General features: G+C 36.0%; 1 protein-coding gene across 1 annotated transcript in view; it reads left to right on the plus strand.

The window, feature by feature from the left end:
* The window catches only part of IL1RAPL1 (interleukin 1 receptor accessory protein like 1), a 709,594-nt gene extending 695,719 nt beyond the window's left edge, over positions 1 to 13,875 (plus strand). The window contains exons 10-11 of the mRNA XM_059911765.1: positions 12,535 to 12,705; positions 13,157 to 13,875. Coding sequence (XP_059767748.1) covers positions 12,535 to 12,705; positions 13,157 to 13,875 — 890 coding nt within the window. The remainder of the gene's footprint in view (positions 1 to 12,534; positions 12,706 to 13,156) is intronic.
* The last annotated feature ends 3,321 nt before the right edge of the window (positions 13,876 to 17,196 follow it).

The following is a 17,196-nucleotide window of genomic DNA, read 5'->3' on the forward strand; positions in this document are numbered from 1 at the left end:
AAACTTTGCCCCTGAGGCAAATGTGACAATGCCAGTGGCAAGATTAAGCTAACCATCTAAAGACACCTAAGAATATTCTTCATTAACTGGGTAGTGATACAGAAAAATATCATGCTATTAAATGAAAAGCAGAAAACAAAAAGATTTGTATACTATGATCATCAGCTTTGCACATACCTATGTCTCCATGTAGATAAGAACTGAAAGATAATATTTAAACATGAAAACAGCATTGTAGGGTGTTATGATTTGAGACGTTTATACTTATATTTTTAAAAAAATTTCTCTAATATTTACCATCTTTTCTATTACATGTAACTTTTTACATTCTTTCTGAAATAAATTTGAATTTATGAAAAAAATATTCTTCATCAGGGCACAGGACCATTTGGAATCAAGCCTGGAACAGTTTCCCTAAGGAGGCAGGCCACTGACCCCACTAGATACTTGAGGGGTGGGATGTGTCTCTAAATGATGTTATGTTATCCATATGTCTTTTTTTAATTGAAGAATAATTGATTTACAATGTTGTGTTAGTTTCAGGTATACAGCAAAGTGATTCAGTTATAAATAAATAAATAAATAAAATTCTTTTTCAGATTCTTTTCCCTTATAGGTTATTACAAAATATTGAGTATAGTTCCCTATGCTATATAGTAAATCCATGTTGTGTATTTATTTTATACATAGTAGTGTGTATATGTAAATCTCAAACTCCTAATTTATTCCTCCCCCCCTTTACTCTTTGGTAACCATGAGTTTGTTTTCTATGTCTGTGGCTCTATTTCTGTTTTGTAATTAAGTTCATTTGTATCATTTTTTTTAGATTCCACATATAAGCGGTATCATATGATATTTGTCTTTTTCTGTCTTACTTCATTTAGTATGCTAATCTCTAGGTCCATCCATGTTGCTGCAAATGGCATTATTTCATTCTTTTTTATGGCTGAGTAATATTCCACTGTGTGTGTGTGTGTGTGTGTGTGTGTGTGTGTGTGTATGCCACATCTTCCTTATCCATTTATCTGTCAATGGACATTTAGGTTGCTTCCATGTGTTGGCTATTGTAAATAGTGCTGCAGTGAAAATTGGGGTGCATGTATCTTTTTGAATTAGAGTTTTCTCTGGATATATGCCCAGGAGTGGGATTGCTGGATTATATGGCAACTCTATTTTTAGTTTTTTAAAGAACCTCCATAGTGTTCTCTATATAGCTGTACTACATTCCCACCAACAGTGTAGGAGGGTTCCTTTTTCTCCACACCCTCTCTAGCATTTATTATTTGTAGAATTTTTGATGATGGCCATTCTGACTGATGGGAGGTGGTACCTCGTAGTTTTGGTTTGCATTTCTCTAATAATTAGTAATGTTGAGCACTTTTTCATGTGCCTTTTGGCCATCTGCATGTCTTCTTTGAAGAAATGTCTATTTACATCTTCTGCCCATTTTTGGATTGGGTTGTTTTTTTGATAATGAGCTCTATGAGCTGTTTGTATATTTTGGAAATTAATCCCTTGTCGGCTACATCATTTGCAAATATTTTCTCCCATTCTGTAGGTTGTCTTTTCGTTTTATTTATGATTTCCTTTGCATATGTCTTGAGTAGCACTGATTTCAACATGGAGGGTCCATTTCCAAGATCCAGTATACTTAGTAAAAAGCCACTAATTTTAGCAATGAAACTTTATTTCTAACATCCATTGTGGTAATTAATGAAGCATCTACTTTTGATCAGAAATAAAGATAGTTGAAGTGTTTGTAGTGGCTCTAGAGTGTTGCCTTATTCTAATTAAATGCTAGCTGACCATCCTCATAAAGGCAACCTACTGTCTCTAGAGCTGAACATACACTAACATAATATCCCACCATCTTTACTGGAATAATTACAAAAGAAAAATACACTTATCACAACAACCAGAATCCTTTGCCCCTCCATGCCTCTGACTGGGGTTTCCCTTCCACTTTTGTTTAAATGCTTATATAAAGGTAGTCCTTTCTTCCTTCCTTCATATCTTCCTTCCTTCCTTCTTTCCTGTCTCTTCTCCCTCCCTTCTCTTTCTCTCTCTCATATACAATTCATATTTCCCCCTAACTTACAAAGATTCCCCTCATAATCCCAAGGTCTAGTTATTTTCTCCTTCATCTTTACTAAAATGGTACTTCAGGCACATCATTTTTGCAGCCCTTTTCACCTTGAGTAATTAGCACTTACTAGTGAATACTTACAACTTGTAGAGCATTATGAATTCAAGATTCCTCATCACATTTATTTATTTATGGGAGCAGAGGGCTCAGAGACAAAGTCATGAAGGAAAGAATTATTCCAAAATTTTGCAAGGATGTCTAGATTTTAGAATTGGCTCTACAAATAAAAAATATAACAAATATTTAAAGAAAAAACAAGGTTATAATGTTATGGGTAGTCTATTAATAAAAGAAAACAGCAAACAGTAGCTCTCTTGCATTGATGATTATATTGGTAGATATCAGTAAGGTACTGCATAAATTTTCATTAGGGAGTAACTTATGGGAACAGGCTTAAGACTCCATTTTGTGGGGAAGATCTAGTGCTAGACAGGGTGAATCTACTTTATGTTTGTTTGTCTCAGAGTGCAAACTGTTTTGATTTTGTTTTTATCCCCCATGTATGGGGTTTGAGGGATGTGCTTATTCATAATGATGGCAGGGCAAGCTTATAAGAACACTATAATCACTATTTTATTCAAAAGGTGAAGAGAGAGATCTCTCCTAGTTCTACTTTGGGAGCTATTACAGGTATTGGACAAAATGAGTTAGAGCGATCTTTTGTAATCTCCACCCGCTGATCCTGGGAAATGTGAAGAGCTGTTCCATTTCAAGCATATGAAATAAATTGCTATCTATGCAATCTTAGGTTGTAGGATTTATTTGCCTTTCTTCTTCAATTGTAAGGTTACTGTTAATAGTGTCAGGGATTATTGTCCTCATGTCTATCAGTCAAACACAGTGCTTCTGTAAAATCATTTAGAAACACTATCTGGTTTTTCGTTTGTTTTAGGGTATTTTTTGGTGGTGGTGATTAGATAATTTGCCTACACGTGAACTATCTAGAATGTGTTTTTGAGTTCCAGAAGGAAAAACCTATAGTTGATTTTGGTGTACAACTTGCCCCAAATTGTAAGCTGTTAAGTAGTAGGAATCAAGCCTTCTTACCCCAAATCTTGTGCTCCCTATAGCACTCTGCTAAGTCTTACCCTCTTAATTAAGACTTCTACCATCTATGCTGCCCACTGTCCTCTTAAGGATGCAAGGGAAGGAAACTAATATCTACTGAACGCCTCCTTTGGGCCAAGAATTTTACTATATGGTGGGGACTCATTGAATCCTAGACATATTCTTGAGGGAGCTGCTATTTTATAGATCAGGAAACGAAGTCTCAAATGAGCAAAATAAAAATTAATGGCAGTCAGGATTTGAGCTCAGCGGCTTTTTTTTTTCTTCACTACATCACACCATACATATTTTAATTAGTGACACATTTCAGTATTTGAGGTCCTATGGATTCAAATAGTCCAGAAAAGTACCAAGTACTAAAACATGTAAACTAGAACAGTATCGTTAAGTTTTCAAAGTGTAAAACTCAATCAGCTTTATTTTAGAGTATAATTGTCAGATGCCGCTATGGCTGAATTGACATGAAAAGTGGAATTTATTAGAACAATGACATTCAGTAATCACAAAATCAAAATATTAATATATGCTTAATGTTTTTTATTCAAAGATCTATCATCTATTTCTGCAGAGTTTTTAATTGAAAAATTATTAGTTGGAAATATAAAAAAGCATATGAAGGCAAATCTGAAATACAAGAAAGAAATTACTTAATTTTTTAAAAATTCTTATTTATTCAAATTATGTCAATGCTAGTTTTTAATGATCACATAATTCTGTGCTAATATACTACATGCAGACATAGAAAATAGCCTTTTAAAATGAAATACACAGTTCATCATTGGGCCCTACCCGGGTCTCCTTTTGGTAATCCATTTGCTGAATAATGGCCTCTGTCACTAGTCAATTTCACATATGTGACTTATAAATATTTGAAAGTAAATTTAAAAAAAGAAGTGGCCACCTGCCAATAACATCTGACAACCATTCAATAGGTGTTTAAAGGTTAAAAACTCCCAAAGACGTGAATGTCAATCCCAAGCCATTTATATTGTCAGTAAATCTCTTTCCTAGCCCACATCCAACATAGCCACCACCTTCATCTTGATAAGGGAGTCTTCAGTCTACATTTTCTTAAAAGCTCTATTGTTCTAAAAAATCCATGGATCCTTTGGCTTCTCAATCCTTTCAAAGAGAATTGACTAATATCCTCTCATATGTCAAAGAGGAAAATATTTATTTATCATTTTTCCAACCACTTTTTTTTATTCCTGATACACAGTTCTATATTCTCCTTCTCTCTTCGAGGTTTCTTAATAATATTTTTAATTCATATTTTTATTTCTTAACTCTCTGGAGTCCAAACGTTTTCCCCCTCAAATATATCTTTTTATAAAACATAGTAATTCATTCGGTAAATTGAAGGAGAAAATTCTACTGGACTAATTGTTTGACTTAAAGTAACAAAGCAACTAATTAATTGGTTAGGTTTGGTGTTTTTGGTTTGTTTGTTTTTCTTTCTCCCCCCAGCTTTATTCAGATATAATTGACATATAACATTGTGTAAGTTTAAGGTATACAGTGTGACGATTTGATACACATATATATTGTGAAATGATTGCCACAATAATGTTACTTAACATATCCATCACCTCACATAACTATTTCTTTTTGTAGTGAGAACATTTAAGATATATTCTCTGCAACTCTCAAGTATATAATACAGTATTATTAACCATATTCACCAAGCTGTATATGTATCCCTAGAAATTATTTTTCTTATAGCAGGAAGTTTATTTACTTTGACCAACCTCTCCCCCTTTCCCCTGCCCCCAGCCCTTGACAACCACCATTCTACTCTCTGTTTCTATGAATTCAGCTTTTTCAATTCCACATTGTAAGTGAGATCATGCAGTATTTGTCTTTCTCTGTCTGACTTGTTTCACTTAAGCATAATGACCTCAAGGTCCATCTAAATAAAATGAAAGGTTTCCTTCATTTTTATGGCTGAATAATATTCTACTAAATAATATTCTACTGTGTGTGTATATATGTGTGTATGTATTTTTATATATATGTATATATATATGTATACACACACACACATATACACATTTCTTTATCTGTTCATCTGTTGATGGACACTTAGGTGGTTTCCATGTCTTGGCTATTGCGAATAATTCTGCAGTGAACACTGGGGTACAGATATCTCTTTGAGAGAGTGGTTTTGTTTCCTTCGGATATATACCCAGAAGTGGGATTGCTGGATCATATGGTACTTCTATTTTTAATTTTATGAGGAATCTCCATGCTGTTTTACAACTTACATCCCCACCAACAGGGCAGAAGGGCTCCCTTTTCTCTACATCCTTGCCAACAGTTGTTACCTTGTCTTTTTTTTTTTTTTAATGAAGTCGCCTTAGGATTTTACTTGTATGTTTAATTTTTTATATTTTATTTATTTATTTATTTATTTTTGGCTGTGTTGGATCTTCGTTTCTGTGCGAGGGCCTTCTCTAGTTGCGGCGAGCGGGGGCCACTCTTCATCGCAGTGCGCGGGCCTCTCACTATCGCAGCCTCTCTTGTTGCGGAGCACAGGCTCCAGACGCGCAGGCTCAGTAGTTGTGGCTCACGGGCCCAGCCGCTCCGTGGCATGTGGGATCTTCCCAGACCAGGGCTCAAACCCGTGTCCCCTGCATTGGCAGGCAGACTCTCAACCACTGTGCCACCAGGGAAGCCCACCTTGTCTTTTTGATAATAACCATCCTAAGATGTATGAGGTGAGGTCTCATAGTGGTTTTGATTTTCATTTCTTGATGCTTAGTGATGTTGAACATCTTTTTATACACCTTTTGGCCATTGTATGTCCTACATGTCTTTTTGCTATTGAGTTGTATGAGTTCCTTATATATTTTAGATATTAATCCTCCCCTTATCTAATATATGGTGTGCAAATGTTTTCTCCCATTCTGTAACTTGCCTTTTTATTTATTGATTGTTTCTTTTGCTGTGCAGAAGCTTTTTAGTTTGATATAGTCACACTTGTTTAGTTTTGCTTTTGTTGCTTGTGCTTTTTGTGTCATAGCCAAAGAATTGTTGCCAAAACTAATGTTAAGGAGTTTTTCCTTATGTTTTCTCCTAGGAGTTTTATGGTTTCAAGTATTACATTTAAGTCTTTAATCCATTTCAGATTAAAATTTGTGAGTGGTGTAAAATAGGGGCCCAACTTTATTCTTTTGCATGTGGATAGACAGTTTTCCCAACACCATTTATTAAAAAGATTATCCTTTCCACGTTGAGTATTCTTGGCCCCCTTGTCAAATATCAACTGACCACATATATGTGGGTCTATTTCTGGACTCTTGATTTTGTTCCATTGGTCTATGTGTCTGTTTTTTATGCCTGCACCATACTGTTTTGATTACTATAGCTTTGTAGTATAGTCTGCAATCAGGAAGTGTGATGCCTCCAGCTGGGCTCTTCTCTCTCAATATTGCTTTGGCTATTCAGGGTCTTTTTTGATACCATATGAATTTTAGAATTTTTTTAAGTTTCTGTTAAAATTGCCATTGGAATTTTGATAGGGATTATATTGAATCTATACATAGCTTTGGGTAGTATGGACATTTTAACAGTATTAACTATTCTGATTAATGAACGTGGGATAGCTTTTCATTTGTTTCTTCTTCAGTTTCTTCATCAGTGTCTTATAGTTTTCAAGGTACAGGTCTTTCACCTCTTTGGCTAAATTTATTCTTCAGTATTTTATAATTTTTGATGATATTCTAAATGGAATTGATTTGCATATGTTGATCCATCCTTGCATCCCAGGAATAAATCCCACTTTCTTTTTTGCCCATGCCACACAGCATGTGGAATCATAGTTCCCCGGCTAGGGATTGAACCCATGCCCCCTGCAGTGTAAGCATGGAGTCTTAACCACTGGACTGCCAGGGAAGTCCCATAAATCCCACTTGATCATGTTATATTATCTGTTTAAGGTACAGTTGAATTTGGTTTGCTAGTATTTTGTTGAGATTTTTTTGTATCTATATTCATTAGGGATACTGGCTTATAGTTTTCTTGTAGTATCCTTTTCTGGCTTTGGTATCAGGATAATGCTGGCCTCATAAAATGAGTTTGAGAGTGTTCCCTCCTCTTCAATTTTTCCTTGGAAAAGTTTGAGGATTGCATTAATTCTTCTTTAAATATTTGGTAGAATTCACCAGTCAAAGTAGTTGCTGGCTTGAGGATTTCTGTCTGGTTGTTTTTTATGGTTTCTGTTTCTTTAATAAAATTCTCATTTTGTTCATGCATTGTTTTCTGATTCTGTTAAATTGTCTATCTGTGTTATTTTGCATTTCACTGATTTCCTTTAAGATGATTATTTTTAATTCTTTGTTGGACAAGTTGTAGATCTCCATTTCTTAGGGCTTGGTTACTGGTGCTTTATTAGTTTCCTTTGGTGATGTCATATTTGCCCGATTCTTTGTGATCCCTGTATCCCTGCATTAGTGTCTGTGCATTTGAAGGAGCAAACATCTCTTCTAATCTTTACACACTGACTTTAGCAGGTAAAGTTCTTCTCCTGTCTGTTCCCCAGGCCAATGGGATTACCTCCAGAATCATAATCATTCTGGGCTGGAACCAGTTTTGAGTCTGTTGCCGGGTCTGCAGTGAAGTTCATGGTTGGCAGGCTTGTGAGCAGGAGCTCAGGTTCACATGGATCCTGTCTGGTCTCTGGGTGGATAGGAATGCCTGTAGTATCTTGTTCAGTAGTATAGCACTTGGACAAATGTTCACTTCAGGATCCACAATCGGGTCTTCACTCAGTGGACCTATTGCCAGGTGTGTGGATGGGTATGTCTCCCACCAGGTTTCTGGGAGGGCTTCTATCTGGTCACTGGATGGGTCCTTGGGTGGGCAGGACTGGCTCTGTACTGCGGCTGAGAGGATACATGCAAGGGATATCTTATTTGACCATCTTGCTGACTTCATTCCTATTTTTCTTTTTTTGTGGGAAATTACAGTCATAATCTCTTGAAAATCATGGAAAGAGTAAACCAATGACTATATTAGAGCTTATGAATATTATTACAGAGGGTGTGTACATCAACTGCTTTCCATCTCTGTAGTCAATAGAATTATAGTTGAAGGTTTAAGTTACAGAAATAAAATTTAGAGAATAAAGTTCAGAATAAGAAATATATTGTTGTACTATCTTGTTATGACTAACTAGTTTTCAGCTGTTTATAAACTTAAGTTGAATTTAAAAGATCACAGTCCTACCTTTAAAAATCTTAGCATAATTTTGTTTTTTCTATGATTATAAAAACTCTCAATTTTTCAGTTTCTTATACACATTAAGATTAGTCAATATATGTTCTTACAGATATAAAAAGAAAAATCTAAGAGATATTTCCCAAGATTCAGATTCAGCTGGTAACTGGGAAAAAAGAAGAAACCTTAGAATCCATATGATTTTGAATCAGAAAACATTGCTGAATTTAGCATGATATCTGGCATGGTGTTTGCAGTCTGATAATTTTCAAGTCAGGAGTTTGCTTCTGTGGGTAAATAAATGCCTAGCCCAGTACTGCACTGACATAGACTCTGGGGAAAGAGAGGAATTAGATATCAATCAAGTGTCCCATTGATTTGAGGGAGGAAGCTGCTGTAGATGCTTGCAAGGGGCCTTATTACCAGAATAACCTACATGTGAGCAACTCCTTTTTATCTGGGAGACATTAGCTTAAATGTTATAAATTCACCCGGATGACATAAAGAGATAGAAAACTGACTGAGACCACAGCACCTATTCCCGAGGTTCATTTAAGCTTAATACAGTTACTGAATATATTACTCTAGGTAAGAATTTATCCCCTTTTTGATGAAAGTGGATTTTCAGCTATTTTATTTAGAGCACATGCCCTGTAAGTATCAAGACCACTCATCATGGAGCTGAGGCTGCAGTGTGTAGGTTTTGTGGTACTTTGATCAATTACCTGGCAGCTGACTGCAGTTCTTTGATGCCTTTGAGACCTTTGGGTACCTATACCCTGTCCTAGAGCAGAGTTTCTCGAAGTATTGTCCCTGGACCGGCAGCAGTATCACCTGAGAGTTTGCTATAAATTCAGATTCTAAGGACCTATTCCAGATGCTCTGAATTGAAAACTCTGGAGGTGGGGCCTAACAGTCTGTATTTTATCAAGTCCTCCCAACTGTTGCCGTTCATGCTTCAGCATGAAAACCACTTTTTCAGAAAAGTTTACAAGGACTCTGAGGTCTTCAACTGAGTCACAGTGAGAAAATACAGTTCAAGATTATTCCAAAGGAACTTTGCTAAACTTTGACCCTGTAGCTCCTAGTAATTACTTGAGGAGTCCAGGCAGCTTGGAGTGTGTATCACCAAAGCCATCTCTCCTAGGAAATGGCCCAAATCTTGAGAAAATCTCCACACTAGCCATAAGATATGTCATGTGATACCCAAATGAGAGGCCATTCATTCATTTCATCAACAGATATGTTTGAGCATCTACTAAGCCCTAGTCACATATCTGAGTCAAGGATCTCGTGGTCAAAGAAAGAAGATAAGATGTGAGCACAATAATATAATACATGGGAAAAGAGATCACCTTCAACTCAATGATACCAGACTCAGATTCAAAGGAAACAACTGCAGAGTTAGCTGCTGGTTTTTTGACAACGGATAGCCATAGTATTTTTCAAGCTACCATAAACATAATCAGTGGTGAGGTTTGGAAAAATAAGTTTTGTGATTCTATGTGGAATGGGCCAGAAGAATAAGGAAATGGAGAGGGAAGACCCACTAAAATATAATTATAACAGTTGAGAAGAGAGTAGGGCCCCACCTAGGATGAAAACAGAATCCAAAGGATTTTTACCAGTGAATGGCTGTGAGATTATTGGTAATGAAAAGAGATAAGTGGAACATGCCTCTGAAGTTTGGAGACTAAAGACGTGAGATTGTTATGTTACTAAAATTTAAGTGAAATAAAATGTGAAAACAAAGCTTGAGATGGGAAGCTTGTTTTGTTGTGAACATGTCACATGTGAGGTACATGCTGAACATCCAAATTAAGGGGTCCAGGTTACAGGTTCATGAGAAAGAAGATGCGATTGGACATCTACATTAGAGAGACATCTACACAGAAGTGGTTGTTGATGTCATAGGAGGAAAGGAGATTTTTAAGGGAAAATAGACTGAAAGACAAATGAAACAGGCCACAGAAAACATCTTGAGAAATGACAGTATTTATGGATTGGAAGAGAGATGTCCATTGAAGAGGCAGGGGAACCAGAAACAGTGTCATGTAAGCAGAAGTGATATCCAGCTGGAACTTACGAGTATTGGTGGACCATTGTTTACATCTCTTCTGAGTCATAAGTGCTCTGTTCTTTTTGTTGTTCATATTGATCTGGTTATCAAATATTTTTTTAAACCTACAGAAGACAAAAAGCAAAGAATGAGAATCTAGTCATTACACATCTCAGGTCTGAGCAAACTTCAGCGCTTTACAGTACTTTGTAAAAATCTGGAAGGGGAAAACCTCCCAGAAAGAAAGTAGTATATGCATGAAATCATTCTACAATCTGCAGTCTGGCTTAAAGAGTCCTCCCTTTGGCCCATGACCCCTGTTCTACTCTTTGCAACACATTTATCCTCTGGAAATAGATTGTTGACTTGTCTACATCTTCTACTAGACTGGAAGCTACTGACCCATATTGCAAAGGGGAAGATTTTATCTCATAGATATGGCATGTGATTACCTAATAAACGGACATTTTAATTAAATACTAACTGGCATTATATTATAGCTTTATTATGTGCTATTTTCTATGATTTCTTACTCAACTAAAGTATTTATATCAACAAAATGGTACCACTATAGACTGCTGGCATGTGTGCATAGACATGGTATAACAAACATAATTATTATTTTTTGTGAAAATTGAATTTTATTTATACTATGTACAACTATATCCTGGTTGAAGAATAAAGAAAACACCAAATACCAAAATATGACATGATAGGGATGATTATTTTTTATTTTATTTTTTTTACCTGAAATGTGCTTTAAAAAAATCTTCCATAGCTAAAGGTTCTTTTCCCCGGGGATCCTATAGTAGAATTGCTAGCTTCTTATATGCCCGTGTTAACTTTAGGTGAAGTAAACAGTTTTCTCAGTTTTCCATGACAAGTTATAGAAGTGAGCTTTAGTGTCTTTGAAGTCAAAAGGAGTGTCCCACAGCCATCCAGAGCAAGTCATGGATGCCCCTGTATCTTTGATGTTTTATACCCCAAAGATTTTAAATTTTCTATACCAAATGCCCAGTTCATTTTGTTCTGAAATTTAAGAGTGTTTCAGTTCAACTTGATCTAATAATCAAATAATACAATGACAGTCATTAGGAAAGAAGCACAAAAGAGACCTAAGCATATTGATATTGACAGGCTCAGCATACTGATAGTATTTAGAATTGAGGTGAATTATGAATCCTGATATCACACTCTGAAAAGGAAATTGGAGAATGAGACTATGCAGAAGATAAATGACTTCTTATTCTAAGAAACAACAAATGAGAATTTGGAGATGTTTACATTAAGATAAAAATAATGCACGGTAGTAGTCATCAAATATTTGAAGAGTTCTCATGTAAATATGGGGAAGAATGAGGAAAGAAATCAAATTTTAGAACTAAGTTTCATTCATTTATAATTTTTGATTCTTATAGTCAAACTGATTAACATGATGAAAAATAATTTGGCAATAATTTACATGTAAGATAAATGAAGATCAGGAAAATAATATGTTTTTCTATAATACTTCAGCATACTAAACTCAGTCCTAAAATACAAGAACCAGCTCCCAAAGAAAAATTAATTATTCCAAATTTCATTTTATTTTTTCCCCAAAAGAAAATCAGCACAACACACACAACCTAAAAACCATTCCTCAAGCCAGTCAAGCCAGTTTCAATGTTCTTTCTTTGATTAGGTGAATGTACATTTATGTAGAATAAGAACATACTATCCAAATATGTGGCTTTTATAAGTTGTCAAAATTCTCATGATCTGTGCATCAAAAATGTTGAACGTTACCATTTCATTGCTCTTTTCATTAATTTTTCTCCTACTGTCTTAATAACAACAAAAATAGTGACTCCTTTATACCCCCAAATTCATTCCGCGATACTTGGCATTATTGTATTCTTAATGAAAATTAATAAAGACTTCTTTCTTTGGCATCCCAGAAGTGGAACATTCGGAGATATTTATGAAATGGGGTGAATGTTCTCATGTCCTACTGTTTTCTTTGTAGAGTAGTGACTTCAGCTTTACTCTGTAATGTTCTTGACAGATAATAAAGATTATGATGCATACTTATCATACACCAAAGTGGATCCTGACCAGTGGAATCAAGAGACTGGGGAAGAAGAACGCTTTGCTCTTGAAATCCTACCTGATATGCTTGAAAAGCATTATGGATATAAGTTGTTTATACCAGATAGAGATTTAATCCCAACTGGAAGTAAGTTAATGTTTTCATTTAACAGTGTGCATATTCTTGTGTCCGTCTGTGTAGTCATCATTTTTAGACAGAATTTAAACTTTTAGTTCTTTCCTTCTACATCTTTCAGTTTCTCAAGAAAGAAATGGCATTATGTGTTCAAATGAAAAATAAGTGTTGATTCCACTGAGGAAGCTACTTCGATTATTCTGTACAGCGTCTCATGTTATAAACCTTGACATTTAAAGAAACCAAATGAGAGATTTGTACCTGGGAAAACATTTCTATCTTTGAGAGAAGCAAAGTCCCATACTCTGTTCAAAGTGATCATTGGCTATTTTCATCTTCTCAAGGGTTTACCTAGCAAAAAGAACCAGCAATTCTCATTTAATGTGTGAAAGAGAATTTACTGGGGCTTTCTGGACCGAATGTTCAATTTACTTATTCTGATAAACCCTCTTCTCTGTTGTAGCATATATTGAAGATGTGGCAAGGTGTGTAGATCAAAGCAAGCGGCTGATTATTGTCATGACCCCAAATTACGTAGTCAGAAGGGGCTGGAGCATCTTTGAGCTGGAGACCAGACTTCGAAACATGCTTGTGACTGGAGAAATTAAAGTGATACTAATTGAATGCAGTGAGCTACGAGGAATTATGAACTACCAGGAGGTGGAGGCCCTCAAGCACACCATCAAGCTCCTGACCGTTATTAAATGGCATGGACCAAAATGCAACAAGTTGAACTCTAAGTTCTGGAAACGTTTACAATATGAAATGCCTTTTAAGAGGATAGAACCCATTACGCACGAGCAGGCTTTAGATGTTAGTGAGCAGGGGCCTTTCGGGGAGCTGCAGACTGTCTCAGCCATTTCCATGGCTGCGGCCACCTCCACAGCTCTAGCCACTGCCCATCCAGATCTCCGATCCACCTTTCACAACACTTACCATTCACAAATGCGTCAGAAACACTACTACCGAAGCTATGAATACGACGTACCTCCTACCGGCACCCTGCCTCTTACCTCCATAGGAAATCAGCATACCTATTGTAACATCCCTATGACACTCATCAACGGTCAGCGGCCACAGACAAAATCGAGCAGGGAGCAGAATCCAGACGAGGCCCACACAAACAGTGCCATCCTGCCGCTGCTACCAAGGGAGACCAGTATATCCAGTGTGATATGGTGACAGAAAAGCAAGGGACACCCCGTCCCTGGGAGTCTGAGTGGAGTCTGCAGTCCAGTGCCTGGAACTAAATCCTCGACTGCTGCTAATGCTGTTAAAAACATGCATTACAATCTCTAGAACACGAGGAAAAACAGGGTCTTGTACATATGTTTTTTGCAATTTCTTTGTAGCATCAGTGTCTTCCTGTTTTACCATGTCTCTTACCATTACATTTTTTGACTTTGTTTTATATGTCATTGGAATTTGTAAATTTACCTTTTTTTAAAGAAGAGACTTACGTATAGATAGAAAACCCTTTTTTGCTTCATTAGTTTAGTTTTAGAATGGGTTTTTATTTCCTTTCCTTGATTTTTGTTTTGCTTTTAACATTTCCTTGGGGTGCTTGGACAAATCTATCCGATGGGACAAGGAGCACCGGATCCTCTCTTGGGTTCTGCCTAGGATCAGCAGGGCCATGTGGGCCTTCAGAAAGCAGTGCAACGAATGCCAGCATTGCCATTTGGGAAAAAAAAAAAAAAGATGAGAAGAACACTTGTTCATAGGAGGGCCGCGCCAATCAGAGCCCTGAATATCTTCCTTGTCCCACCTCATTCCCCACCTCTACCCTTCTAATGGCGGCATGATGTGTAAATTCTGAGAAGGGGTTGGGGGGGGTCTAACTGTCTTAACACTTAATTCACTGCTCGTCAGAATGCACTCCAGACCCAAAAGTGTGCTAGTCACTTGACAGTGACCACTACAGAGTGCTAAGAAGAGAAGATCAAGGGCAGGAAAATGGGGGAGAGTGTGCTGTTTCCGTTTTTTAAATGAGTTGATGTACCCTTATATAAATATATATATATATATATATATATATAAACACACAACAAAAGAAACAAAAACAAAAAAAGCAAAAAAACAAAAAAACAAAAAAATCAAGCCCTATATTTGATCACTTCCTGGAAAGGCATGAATGTGTTTGTGGCTGTTTTTGTTTATTATTCTACTTCCTCTTTTCCCTCTATAATTTTCTGCAAATGAGATTATGTGCAAATGCCAGGCAAGTTAACTCAAAAGGGTGAATCAACACAAGTCAAAATGAAATTTACATTGAAGGCTTCCAAACCAAAGGGAAGGGCAGGATGTGTCATCAAATATGTTTTGTCACCTTGTTTTATAGAAAATGTTATTTTCTAAAGAGTCAGTGCAAATCTGTGAAACTTATTATGGGGTCCCCTTGTATTTAAATGTTAATTCACTGTATTTAATTTTCAATGCTATATTCAGAATCAAGTGTTTGGTTTCAATTTGTGAACATAAGCAACTTATTAATATCAAAGTGTTTATATAAGCACTCAGGAGGTCAAACATATGAATACCAACAGAAATCAGTATTTTCAAAATAAACATTATTTACACAAAATAGTTTTTAAATTAGGTGAGAAGGTATTTAAAATAATTAATTTTACTGTATAAAGAATTAGTTTTACTTTAACTGTACAATTCTATCTGTCAGAAACAGAAAGCTGATGCTCCCAGGAAATTCATCTCTTACCATTTAGTTTTATGTTTGAATGACATAGCAGCTAATACATAGTCATGTTGAAAATGATGAAACATCAATCATAAAGGAACTTGCAGAGGGCAGAATTGCTAAAGGGAAATATTACCTAAGTAACTTTTAGTTTTTAAAAAAATCAATGTGATGAAAACACTGATAATAGAACTCATGCATTACTTTAGTGATTCATTATAGGAACTTCCATTCCAGCCATCGTCTGTGGGCTTGTGTAGTGAGTATTGTATGTTTGATTTATTCCTACCACCATATAATGAGAAAACAATTCTATACTTTTGGTCACAATACTAAGGTATGAGTTGGCCACACACACAAAAATGTAAACTTCAGTAGGAGTTCACTGGGGAGGGTAAAACTGAATTGCAAATGTATGAGAGATGAGTATAAGAATTTTGTAACAATGCAAACGTCTCATATTTGTGTGACAAGGAAAAGGACCTTTAGGATGTGCATTGATTTTTATTTGCTAAAAAAATGCTTATTTCCCTGACAACTCTCCTCGGTCCTTCTCTACAATCTGTTCTTTGTTCCCGTGCTCCCCTTGGACCTGTGTCACATTTTCACAAACCAGAACTGAAGCTGCAAGGACACATAAACTTTAAGGTCAGCTTTGCACATTGGGTTATTTTCAGAATCCAAGAAGGCCATTGTTTACTTTGTACTATGGACACCTGTCAGGGACTGGTGGCAGTGAACCTCATTGGACTGGATTCCAGATTCCCCCAGTGCTCAGAAAACTGTAAACATGGCAATGGCCTGGTTTATTTCTTTGTTTTTTTAATTTTTTTTTAAGTGCACGATGAAAGTGTGGAATAAATGTAGAGGAAGTATTCAGACCACAGTCATATTTTAGGCATCCATAGGTGTTAATTTAGCTGCATTGGGAGTACATTTTTTGTTCTATTTTTAGTGTAGATTTAAGAACTTTGAATAGCATGATTCAGGGATTGATGGGTAATATTTGATATTCTCACAACTTCAAAAACGTTTTTTTTCCTCTAATGCTTTGTCATATTTTTAGAAAATAAATGGAAGAAGAAGCTATCTATGGCTTTAGAAACATTCCTCCCAAGTATTCCTCTATCAGCTCCATGTGAAAACAAATGAAGGAAACTGTCATGTGTTCACGTGCTCTATGTTTAACAAAAGTTATGTTAGAATTCACAATAAAGAGAGAAAAAAAAATGTATTTTCCCTAGTGCTTAGGTTTCATCCTTCTCTTTTTTCGGTGGGGACTATGGGGATAAGAATATTCTAGCTGTAAAAACACAGTTGAAAGTGTGAATATGTTAGCCAAGCAGAGGGAGATAATCAGCGTCTGGACTTGGACATGTGTGTTGTTTGGTATTGCCTGTTTTTCATCATTCACTGCTCAGACTCCAAGTGACATGTTACGGATTCGTAAGTCCACCTGGTTCTTTAATGTAACCTCTACTTGCTGCCTATGAGCGTCCTACCCTTTATACTGGTGCTCAAATCTTTGATTATTTAATTTGTAATCCATTCCGTAGGTCTTCTATGGGCAGAGAAGAAATTTGTATCTCATGCAGCCAGCTGATTTAAGTTAAGATCAATTTTATGAAATAAATCTAACACACAATGAGTTCAGACACCTGAACCTACTATATTTCTATAGGTAAACCCCTCATTGTTCAGTCAACCATTTTGCATTTATTACTTTCTTCACAGTGTATGTATTTGAACCCTATTGACTTAAATACCTAAATACTGCTTTTTTCCTTATTTCCTTATTATTTAGCATT

The sequence above is a fragment of the Balaenoptera ricei genome, chromosome X, assembly GCF_028023285.1.
Source record: "Balaenoptera ricei isolate mBalRic1 chromosome X, mBalRic1.hap2, whole genome shotgun sequence".
In the NCBI taxonomy this organism is placed as follows: Eukaryota; Metazoa; Chordata; class Mammalia; order Artiodactyla; family Balaenopteridae; genus Balaenoptera; species Balaenoptera ricei.